The following is a 12,227-nucleotide window of genomic DNA, read 5'->3' as shown; positions in this document are numbered from 1 at the left end:
CCAATGTTATGATTTACAAGGGGCAATTTGAAGCCTTATCAAACAGAATTAAGGGGTTGTTTGATAGCCGCAAATTAAGTTGTTTCCTTAATAGTCTCAAGGATGAGGTGAGGTTACCCATGAAGATGCGCAATCTCAAAAACCTCAATGAAGTTTTTGGATTAGCAAAAATCCAAGAAGAGTACCTTAATAGCAACCGCAAAAGTCAGAGGTCTTCAATTTTGAATGCCAAGCCTTCAATTTTGGGTCTCAAGCCTGAGTTGAAATTGGAATCCAGATTTAGGTTACCCCTGCAGAGATTGTCACCTGCTCAGATGGAGGAAAGAAGAAGGAAGGGCCTTTGTTTCAATTGTGATGAGAAGTTCCAACCTGGTCATCAATGTAAGTCTGCTAAGCTTTTCTTGTTAGAAAGTCTTTATCCTTTCCAAGAATCTAGTTCCAATGTCCTATTAGTGGAACTTGATGACTTTGAGGCTACCTTGTTACAATTAGATGTGGATAAATCTGATGAGAGTAGGTCTGAACCTAAAATGGTAGATGCTGAGATTACACGTTATGCTCTTTTGTGTAGCCCCTCACCTGGTACAATGAGAATTAAAAGAAAGATTAATAGACATTGGCTTATTATTTTGATTGACACTGGGAGTACTCACAACTTTATAGATGCTACTATAGTTTCTATTTTACAATTGCCCTTAGATTATTCTGCAACCTTTGAGGTGAAGGTGGCTAATGGTGCTTCCATTAGGACACAAGGTGTTTTTTCTAATTTCAAGGTCATTATGCAAGGTCAGGTTTCTGCAGTTAACTTGAATGGATTGGCTTTAGGTGATTGTGAACTAGTCTTAGGTACTCAATGGCTCAGAACCCTTGGTTTAATCCAATGGGACTTTTTGGAAATGTTTATGGTGTTCCACCATCTTAATTCCACTATGAAAATAGTAAGGTTGCAACCAACGGGTCTAACCATTCAAAAGGGAACTAAATTCTTTAGGCCACCTGTGAAGAAGGGGCTTATGTTACAGATTGTGCCATTGGCTGCCACAAGTTCTTCTTCCTCACAATGTGCTCTAGAAATAGAAGAGTTATTAACTAAATTTGTTGTTGTTTTTGAAATACCCACTGGCTTACCTCCCTACAGAGGTCATGAGCACCAAATTCTCTTGAAGGGGGAATTGCACTTGTATATCAGAAGCCCTACAAGTACCCTCACTTCCAGAAGACTAAAATTGAGAAAATTGTTAATGACCTATTGGAGGTTGGGTTTATAAGGCACAGCTAGAGCTCTTTTTCTTCTCTTGTGCTATTGGTGAGGAAAGCTGATGGGTCTTAGCGTATGTGTATTGACTATAAAACTCTAAATTAGGCCACAATCAAAGATAAGTTTCCAATCCCAGTTGTTGATGAATTACTTGATAAATTAGCTGGTTCTAGCAATTTTTCTGAGCTTGATTTGAGATCTAGTTATGACCAGATTTGTATGAAGGAAGAAGATATCTCCAAAACTACTTTTAGAACACATGAAGGGCATTATGAATTCCTAGTTATGCCATTTGGCTTGACCAATGCCCCATGTACATTTCAAGCTCTGATGAATGTTGTTTTCGGGCCATATTGGAGGAAGTTTGTATTGGTTTTCTTTGATTACATTTTTGGTTTTCACCAATAGCTTGGATTTGCACCTTCAGAATCTTAGAGTTGCTCTCAACTTACTGTTGCAACATCAACTATATTCCAAAAGGAACAAACATGTGTTTGGCATTTCTGAAGTGGAGTATCCTGGCCATATTATTTCTGGTCAGGGTGTGAGTACTGACCCCAAAAATATTTCTACTATGCAGGCTTAGCCTTCTCCAAAGAATTTTAAGGCTTTGCGTGGATTTCTAGGCCTTACTAGATATTATAGGAAGTTCATCAAGCACTATGGCCAAAAAGCTACTCCCTTAACTACCTTGTTAGAAAAAAAAAAAAAAAAAGGCTTTTGTGTGGTCCTTACAGGTTAAGGAATCATTTCGGAAACTCAAGGCTGTAGTTTGTCAACCACATGTTTTGGCTTTGCTAGATTTCTCTAAGCCTTTTACTATAGAATGTGATGCTTCTGGTGTGGGTTTGGGGGCTATTTTGATGCAAGAACAAAGGCCAATTTCCTTTCACAACCAACTCTTGAAGGGCAAGGCTTTACATCTGTCCACTTATGAAAAAGAATTATTAGCTCTAGTCACTATTGTGCACAAGAGGAGACCTTATTTGTTAGGGGGGCCTTTTGTCATCAAAATTGACCAACAGAGCTTGAAGTACATTTTGGAGCAATGGATTGCTACACCAGCTCAGCAAAAGTGGTTGGCTAAGCTTTTGGATTATTTGTTTGTTGTAGAGTATAAGAAAGGTTATGAGAATAAGGTTGTTGATGCCCTTTCCAAGAGAGTGGATGATGACCTTATGGAAGTGTAGGTCAGGTTTCATCTTCAGCTTCCCTATGCTTGATCTCTTTCCCTTGTCCCTCTTGGATTGAAGAATTAAAGGCTATCTATGATTCTTCTCTTGAAGCTCAACACATTCTTAAGGCCTTGCAATCTGATGCAGGCTGTCCTAAGTTCTTTACACTGCATAATGACTTAATTCTATAAAAAGGGAGGGTGTTTCTATGGCCAAATTGTGTTCTGAAACCCAAAGTCCTTCATTTGGTGCATGATAGTCCTTTAGGGGGGCATGCTGGCTTTCTAAAGTCTTATCATAAACTGAAGCAGGATTTTTTCTAGCAAGTAATGAAAGCTGATTTGAAGTCACATATTAGAGAGTGTAGTGTATGTCAACAAATGAAGCATGAAACCTGTCATCCTGCTGGGTTGTTACAACCTTTGCCTATTCCTGATAAGCCTTGGTCTACTGTAAGTATGGATTTTGTAGATGGATTGCCTAAATCTCAAAGAATGGATGTCATTATGGTGGTAGTTGACAAGCTTACTAAGTATGTGCATTTCATTGCACTCTCACATCCTTATTCTATAGCCAAGGTTGCTCATCTCTTTGCTCAGAACATCTTGAAACTTCATGCCATGCCTACTTCTCTGATTTTTTATTAGGACCCTATGTTCACTGCTAAGTTTTGGGCTGAGTTGATAAGGCTTCAGGGGGTTCAGTTGGCAATGTCTCTTGCCTACCATCCTCAAACTGATGGGCAGACTGAGGTTGTCAATAAGAGCTTAGAGCATTACCTCAAGTCTTTCTCTGCTGACAGACCCTCGAGTGGTTTGATTGGTTGTATTTGGCTGAGCTCTAGTTCAACACCAATTACCACACTGCCACCAAACTTACTCCATTTGAGGCTTTATATGGGACTGCTCCACCTAAACTACTGGACTACATTCCAAGAACAATTCAAGTAGCTGTTATTGATTCTGTGCTACAGTATAGGCAACAGATTCTATCCTTGCTCGAACAAAATTTGGTAGATGCTCAAGCTAGGATGAAGCAGCAGTAAGATTTGCACAGAACTGAAAGAGTTTTTTAGGTTGGGGACTGGGTTTACTTGAGGCTCCAACCTTATAAACAGCAATATGTGGCATATCAAGCTTCTCATAAACTCTCTCCTAGGTTCTTCGGTCCTTTAAAGATCATCCAAAGGGTTGGTGAGGTTGCTTATAGGTTAGATCTTCCTACTAGTTCTTCTATTCACTCAGTGTTTCATGTTTCTTGCTTGAAGGCTAAGTTGGGCCATAGAACTATACCTCTTGCTCTTTTACCTTCCTTCAATTCTCAAGGAGTTCTTGCCCTTAAACCTATGGTCATTTTGCAGACCAAGTCACACCAATTACGCAAGAGGACTATTACTCAGCTTTTGGTCCAATGGCAAGGGTGTTCACTTGAGGATAATCGGTGTATGTTAGGTTTGTTAGTTGATGAGCTGGCATCAGCTAGCATGTTACTTAGGAAGTTAGTTAGCTTGTCAATTTTGGAGGGGACATAGAGTCATTTTTGTATATAAGCCTAGAGGGAAATTTCAATAAGGATAAGCAAAAACCTTAACCAATGCTCTCTTTCTCTCTCTCTGTCTCAACTCTCTAACTCCTTCCTATTCCCCAATTCTCTCAATTCAGGAGTTTAGTTACCCTCGAAGTAACTACTTCTCCCTTTCAATATAGTTATTGATTGACCAAGAACTTAACAATGTCTTTGCACATGTTTGTACAACTATATTTTGGAAATCTTCTAAACAAGCATGTATTGCCAAGTTCACAATGGAATTAAAATTTATCTCATTGGATAAAGCAAGTTAAGATGTAGAGTGGCTTCATTGTTTTTTGGATGATATGCCAATGTGGATGAAACTTGTGTCTCACGTTTGTGTACATTGTTATAGCAAATCAACAATTGGTAAGGCACAAAGTTGTATGTATAATGGGAAGTCTCAACATATATTTCGTAGACATAAATCATGAGTCAATTGCTCTCAAATGGAATTATCTCCCTTAACTAAATAAATTCAAAAGATAATATAGAGGATCATCCTTTTAGTAGAGAACTAGTAAATTGCTTATCAAAAGGAATGGGTTTAAAGCCTATGACCTAAAAGTTCCATGATGGCAACCCTAGCTATCTAATTAGAGATCCCAAGATCTAGGTTCAAAGGAATTGTGGGTACTAGTTTTATCACTTTGGAGATAGCATTTCTTGTCCATTGTCCAATGATGAAATAGTGATGTCTGCAAGTGATATTTAGGATAAATTTTGATTTTAATAATTCTTATATCTTGGAAATCCAAGTGGAGTATAGCGAGATACTCTTAATAAGAATTCGCCTATATAAGTGTGAATTCGGCCAATTCTATGAGAGTTTCACAACTGAATCCTCCATAGCACTTCATGAAAAATCAAGAGTTTGTCAAGGTCAAATTGAACACAATCATAAGAACGAACCGTGTTAAAAAAGCAGTTGTGTGAATTCTATTATCTTGGTATACACAAACAATTGAACGCTTCAAGACATCATGTTCACTCATTAGCCAATATATCTGATAGTCTTTCATGAAGGAAGGTTCAAGGCTAAAAACTATATATCTTGATACAATGACTTTTCTTCTACTCTTTCTGTCTGCATAAACATTTTTATTGTGTTTTCTCAGTTTCCATTCAATGTGGAGGATTGTTAGATAAATGTGGTTTGCAAGTGTTTAGGTGGCTAACTTTAAGCTAAAGTAAAACTAGGACCCACATGTTCTTTGCGGCAGGTTCGAGTTGGACCGTTTTGTCCTCTGTTAGGAGATTAAGGTCATGTGGTCACTTGACTAAAGCCATTAAGAAGCCAATGAGAAATTGATTCCTATATATATATATATATATATATATATATATATATATTTCCCATTTGAACATGATTTTAATTGGTGAATTCCTTAAGTAGCACATTGAAAAGGAATTAGACATTTTATGAGTTTATATGCTTTCCGCCTACCCACACCAAGTCAAGTCAGATTGGGTTGATCTACTTGTGTGTTTATAACTATTTCCTCTCTCATTCGTTCTAGATTTTTTTTTCCGTAGTTAATTTTCATTCTAGATAGTTTTTTTCTTCCTATAATTAATTCTCATGCATAGAGTCTATGTCACGTCCCAGTCAATCAGACCAGGAAAAAAAAAAAAAAAGGAAAAGGTCAGATTTTTTTTTGGGTTCCCACGTGCCCCACCTAACCCCACTACCCACCACTCATCTCGCACTACCACTACATCACTTGGCCGGCCATCCTTTCTTCTTATTTTCTTTTCTTTCCTTTCTTTTCTCTCATACACTCCTCCACTCTCATATCTTCTCTACCCGGTACTTCCACACCACCACCACCACCATTTCCACCATCATTTTCCGGCAAGATCACCTAAAAATTCTTGTGAACCCATAAGCACCTTCACATCCTTTTTTTGAGGTAAAAATTTCTAACCTTTTTGGTGGGTTTTACACTTTTGCTTGAGGTTATTTTTATCTAAACTTTAATAATGATACCCATGTGATTTATGAGCATTGGAAGTGATATTTATGTGGTTTTATGTTTGGGTTTTGTATTGGTGGAATTATTTGATGAGTGGGTATATAATTTGTGTTAAAAATGGCTACTAAAGGTTTATGTATGGTGGAAAATTTAGGGGTTTTAAGTTATAACATGTGATGGTAAATTTAACTTTTCCATTGCCATTAGGTTTATTTGGAGTTAGTTGTTCTAAATTTCTTGTCTTGGGGGATATTTTGATTTTTGCTTTCATGGGTCTCTTAATTATGTAGTGTAAATTTTATGAAAGTTAGTCATAATGTGGGAGACGATATTAAATGGGTTAACTTTATAAATTGGACTTGATGTCTTGTGAATCAATTTGTTGAGAAACTTTGAAAGTGGTATATATTATTATTGATGAGGTTAAATACTAGGCTTGCCTAATTAAGTGTTTATTTGGCAATTCCTAAATTGTGGTTAGATACAATTTCAAGCTCTATACTTATTGTGATAGGTTTACTTGATATTGTTTAGGTTCTAGCTAATCTCCTTGGAGCTTGGAGAGTTAGGCTTTTGTGGTTGTGAGGTAAGTAGGTCTCTTAATGGGATATTTTTGGAAAATAACCATATTTCATAAATGATGTTTTTGGGTCAAATACATTTTGGAAACTTATATATGGATATATGTTTTCTTAAAATTGTTGTGTTGTGACCCTATTACATATTTTTATATATAAAAATGCATCATATTTGGTATTGCATTTGGGGAAATGCATGAATTGTTGACATGGAAAATTTGAGCATCTTTTATTTAATCTTTGATAAGGAAATTGTGAATTTTATGGTTTATTAGAAAATCTAAAGATGCTTATCTTATTTTGTTATTAGGAAATTGATATAGAATCTTTTGACAAGAATGAAGTTGAAAACCTTACAAACCTTGTGGAAGTTAGATTATTTAAGGTTTGTTTGAAATTACCTAGATATAAACTATGTATTTGAAAGTAATGTAACCTGTGAGCTTTATGTGGTTTTAACACCATGCCATGTGTGATTTTCCGATAATCACCTGATTTGGTTTTCGTAATCTTTGTGACAACAGAATCAAATCCAAGTCAGTGTCCTTTCACTTTGGATGACGCGTTCTTCCCTGCGACCCATGGGGGAAAGAGGTTCCTTGATTGTGTGTGGGTGAGGCTGCTGTCCATGGGGCCAAGAGATCACATGCAAGAGAGGTCCTATTTGACGCGCTCTCTCTACTACCCATGGGGAGAAAAAAACCTTAAGGGTATGGGTGAGGTTGCTATCCATGGCGCCAAGAGTCTGCTTACCAAAGAGGACAATATTATGCCAATTGTGAATGGGTGGATCTCCTAACCGGTCTATGTGGTAGTGTGGTATATTTGTGATAATTTATCTTATGTTAGATATTATGGCTTTAGAAATTATATTGTTGATGCTCACAAATTATAGCATATAGTTTCAAGGTAGTTACTTAGAGAAATTTTGTATTTCATTATTTAATCATTCTTGTCATATTATTATTATTGAAGATGAAACTTGCATTTCCCCCACTCCCATTAATTATGCTACTTACTGGGCTCTGTCTCATTCCATTATTTTTATAAACTTTTCAAAGTAGGCAACAATATTTTGAGACAGCTTTTTTGGTGGCTAACAGTAGTTAGACTAACTACTGATGGAGGCTGAACTTTTGTAATGGAGTTACTAGATGATGTACATCTTAGAATAGGCTTGACTCATTCTTTTGTATATTATAGTAGTTGTGACTGTATTCACACTAATGGGACAAGCTGTTGATATGTAATTGTTTATTTAGACCTGTATTCTTTTGTGGCCAATGGTCCTTGTAATTAATGCTTTGAGCTCTGAGTTACTTTGAAAGTATATTCAATGGAATTATTATGGTAATTCTTGATGTTGGTACTTGATATTTATGTGGATTGAATTGTCAAAAAAGGGAAAAAATGTACAGGTACTTGAGGCATCTTTCTCACGCTTTGGACCTTTGGGGGTTTGGGGCGTGACAGTCTAAGAGAAATAAAGATACACAATTTTGTTTACTGAGCATTTAGATTAATATTGTTTGCGTTTCTTTTTGTTTATTGCTATTGTATCAAGATAGACACACGAAGAAAAGATTCAAAGACCCAATTTTGAGGGGAAAAATCTATCTTAATGAGCTAGTATCGAATACTAGCATTGATGTAGTCAGTGAGTATTTTTATTTGTTTTACAAAAATCCATTTGCTGAACATGTATAAAAAATCTATTTATTAAGTATTGTTTTTAAATATTTTTATGCTCTTATTTACTTAATCACAAAATTAAATTATTTCCTACAATTATTTCCAACATGGAATACAAATTTTATAGTGTAAAATGATTTGTGCCAGAGACCTTGAACTACTTTTTTCCACATTCTAAAATCTCCCGAAGAAAGTGTTTTGAATAACATACTGTTTTCCCTTACTTTTCGACACCATCCCTTCAAGAATTGGATAACTGAGAATGAGAGAAAAAAATGAAAAGGAAAACTTGTCCAAACATATCAGATAATTTAGGAAAATACTTCTCAATATTATTAGAAGAATCAGGTTTACAACTTATATACAATACAGAGTAAGGGAAAACTAAGTAACTAACACTTAACTAACTAAACTATGCACGTGTGAATAGAAAAATAACTAACCAGCTCACGTGAGGAAACTAACACTATTAAATACAATGCTACAAGTAGTTTTAGTCCTTAAGCTACTAGTCGTTTACTCTATTCTGAAATTCTACGGCTTCACTTGATCTTGCTTCTGTCAAGGCATGATTTGATCCTTGCTTCTCACACTTTTGCTCCATATTTTGATACTCCCCCTCAAGGGAAACTACAAATGTATATTAACCATTCCCATCTTACAAACCAAATTAGAGAATTGATTAAATCCTAATGCTTTAGTGAGCAAATCAGCTAACTGACAATGTGTTCTCACATGAATTAACTTGATAACTTTCTCAAGCATCTTGTCCATTACTACATGAAAATCTATCTCAATATGCTTCGTCCTTTCATGAAAAATTGGATTCAAGCCAGTATGCAACGTAGCCTGACTGTCACAGAATAGTAAGGCCTCCTTTTTGTGTTCAATCCCAATATCTCTAAGGAAATACAATATCCAAACAAATTCACAAGTAGCTACAGCCATAGCTCGATATTCTGGTTTTACAGAGGATCTAGAAACTGTGCATTGTTTCTTGGACTTCCATGACACTAGAGAATCTCCAATGAACACACTAAAACTAGTCACAAAACTCCTCGTATCAGGGCATGAAGCCCCATCTAAATCAGCAAAAGCTTTGACATGAAGCTCTAATTTTGATAAGAACAATATCCATTTTCCTAGTTCATTCTTCAAGTATTGCAAAACTCTATACACAGCATCTAGATGAGGTTTCCTTGGCTTGGCCATATATTGACTTAACCTATATAGGGACTGCATAGGTGATGTCTAGCCTGGTAATAGTCAAGTACAATAACCTGCCAATCATTCTTCTATACATTCCTGGATCCTTGAGTTCTTCACCCTCATACTTACTTAGCTTGACATTTTGTTCCATTGGTGTCTTGGCTAGCTTGCATTCTAGAAACCCTGCATCACTCAACACTTCAAGATTATATTTTCTTTGACACAAGACTATTCCTTGATCTAACCTAGCAACTTCAAGTCCAAGGAAATATCTCAAATTCCCTAAATCTTTGAGTTTAAATTTCTGATTCAACAACACCTTAAACTCATCTACTTCTGCCTTATTGTTACTAACCAATAAAAAACCATCCACATAAACCAAAAGAGTCAAGAAGGACTAACCTATCTGCCTAGTGAAGAGAGAATAAGCAGCCTTAGACTACACGAAACCCAAGTCTTGAATCAAAGTACTTGAGAACTTAGCAAACCATTGTCTTGAGGCTTACTTGAGACCATATAATGACTTGTTCAACCTACACACCTGCTCCCCCTAGCCATGGAACCCTAGTGGAAGAGCCATATAGACCTCCTCAGACAAATCCCCATGCAAGAATGCATTATCAACATCCAATTGCCCAAGGTACCAGCCCTTAACAGCTGCCACAGCAAGAAGACACTTAATTGAGAAAATTTTCGCAATATGGGAGAAAGTCTCAGTGTAATAAATCCCCTCTTTCTGAGTGAACCCCTTGGCAACCAGTCCTGCCTTATACCTCTCAACCGACCCATCAGACTTGTACTTGACTTTATAAACCCATTTGCAGCCTATAGGCTTCTTGTTGGGAGGCAAGGAAGTCAAAGTCCAAGTATTATTAGCCTTTAAAGCAGCTATTTCAGCAACCATAGCATCCTACCACTTTGGATCAAAAACTGCTTGATAATAATGTGAGGGTTCAACGATTGAAGCGATAGAACAGCAAAAGGCTTTGAAGGAAGGAGAAAGAAACTTATAGGAAAGGTGAGATGTTAAGGGATGAGAAGTACTGTGTGAAGAACATCAACAGTGAGAGTGGAAGTAACCATGTTACAAGGGTAAGCTTGGAGATAAGAAGGTCTTTTAGGAACTCTAGAAGATTTTCTTAAAGGAATTGGATTAGTAAGAGGTTCAGGAGGTTCAATAGGAACATCATGCAAAAACTCATCATCAAGCTCATTATGCAATTGAAAAATAGTATCATCCATAGAAGAAGCAGATGGAGAAATCAAATGAGATGAGGAAGATAAAGACAAATCATCAAAAGGAATAGGAGAAGGACAAGGTAAAGGAACAGGCAGATCAGTCTTAGAATGAGAAACAGATGTAAGGAAAGGAAAAATGGATTCATGAAAGACAACATCTATACTAATGAAAACAGTATGAGTGTGTAAATCAAAAACCTTGTAACCCTTGACATTGAAAGTGTAGCCAATGAACACACATCTCCTAAACCTAGGATCAAACTTAGACCGAGTATTAGCAATGGTTGAAGCAAAACATTCACACCCAAAAACCCTCAAATGATCATAAGATGGAGGTTTATGGAAAAGAAGTTCAAAAGGGGTCTTCTTGTTGAGCAAGGGAGAAGGAAGTCTATTGATCAAGTAGGTAGCAATGAGCACACAGTCACCCCAAAAACGAATAGGCAAATTTGACTGAAATTGTAAGGCCCTAGCAATAGAAAGAAGATGTTGATGTTTTCTCTCCACAACAGAATTTTGTTGTGGAGTATAAACACAACTATGTTGATGGATAATACCATTAGAAGCAAAGAAATATGGCATATTAAATTCCAAAGCATTATCAGTCCTTATTTGTTTAACTTTCACATTGAATTTAGTAAGAACCATGGTATGAAAAGACAGAATAAGAGACCTCACATCAAATTTAGATTTCATTAAGTAAACCCATGTACCTCTAGTTGCATCATCAACAATAGTCAAGAAGTACTTGTAACCATCTAAGGTAGGAGTGGAATATGGACCCCAAACATCCATATGCAACAAATCAAAGGCAAAAGTACTAAGATTATTATTAAAAGGAAATGGCAAACTTTTTTATTTAGCCAAAGGACAAATATTACAAGAATTATTACAAGAAGTTTTCAGATAAGGAAAAACATGACTTAAAGCTTGTAACCTAGAATCTAGTGGATGCCCTAATCTGCTATGCCAAAGGGAAGAAAGTGTTTTGGCTGAAGTTGCAATTGAGAAAGAATTGGAAACTATACTCAGATTATGACTTGCCAGGAAATCATCAAGAGAGCTTGAAGAATGCAAATGAGTGCTACCAGATTGTAACAGGTACAAACCATCATTTGTTTGCCCCACTCCAATCGTTCTCCAACAAGTAAGGTCCTGGATAAAACAAAAGGTAGATAGGAAAATAAGGCAGCAAGGATGAGATTTAGTGATGGTGCTAACAGAGAGAAGGTTAAAAGTGAAAGAAGGCACACATAAAACATTATGAAGTGTGAGTGAAGAAGAAAGGTTAACAGTTCCAATATGTGTGACAAAAACAGTTTCTCCATTGGGCAATTCAACTATAGACTAAGCAATAGCAGTAATAGAAGACAAAAGATTCACTAAGCAAACAATGTGGTCAATAGCTCCAGTATCAATAACCCAAATATCAGAAGTGTAAGCCTTTCTGTTAACTACCTTTACAGAAAAAACAGAATGAGAAACATCTATACCTGCCATTGCAGAAGAAGAAGAAGGAACACATGTT

General features: G+C 36.4%; 1 protein-coding gene and 1 long non-coding RNA gene across 3 annotated transcripts; both read left to right on the top strand.

The window, feature by feature from the left end:
- The first annotated feature begins 119 nt into the window (after positions 1–119).
- On the top strand, positions 120–2,451 carry LOC142624966 (uncharacterized). The gene is made up of 3 exons (XM_075798684.1): positions 120–1,183; positions 1,670–1,805; positions 1,999–2,451. Exons 1-3 carry the CDS (start codon positions 120–122, stop codon positions 2,449–2,451), a joined length of 1,653 nt encoding a protein of 550 aa, XP_075654799.1.
- Positions 2,452–5,738: 3,287 nt separating this feature from the next.
- Positions 5,739–7,194, top strand: LOC142626165 (uncharacterized). 2 transcript variants are annotated; one of them, XR_012842464.1, is made up of 4 exons: positions 5,739–5,918; positions 6,516–6,567; positions 6,870–6,944; positions 7,084–7,194. It is a non-coding gene; the product is annotated as an uncharacterized LOC142626165 (long non-coding RNA). The 2 variants fall into 2 exon arrangements; XR_012842463.1 differs by lacking the exon at positions 7,084–7,194 and having other exon boundaries at positions 6,870–7,058.
- Positions 7,195–12,227: the final 5,033 nt, after the last annotated feature.

Source organism: Castanea sativa, chromosome 2 (genome assembly GCF_040712315.1).
Source record: "Castanea sativa cultivar Marrone di Chiusa Pesio chromosome 2, ASM4071231v1".
Classification (NCBI taxonomy): domain Eukaryota; kingdom Viridiplantae; phylum Streptophyta; class Magnoliopsida; order Fagales; family Fagaceae; genus Castanea; species Castanea sativa.
This window is presented reverse-complemented; position numbering and strand designations above follow the sequence as displayed.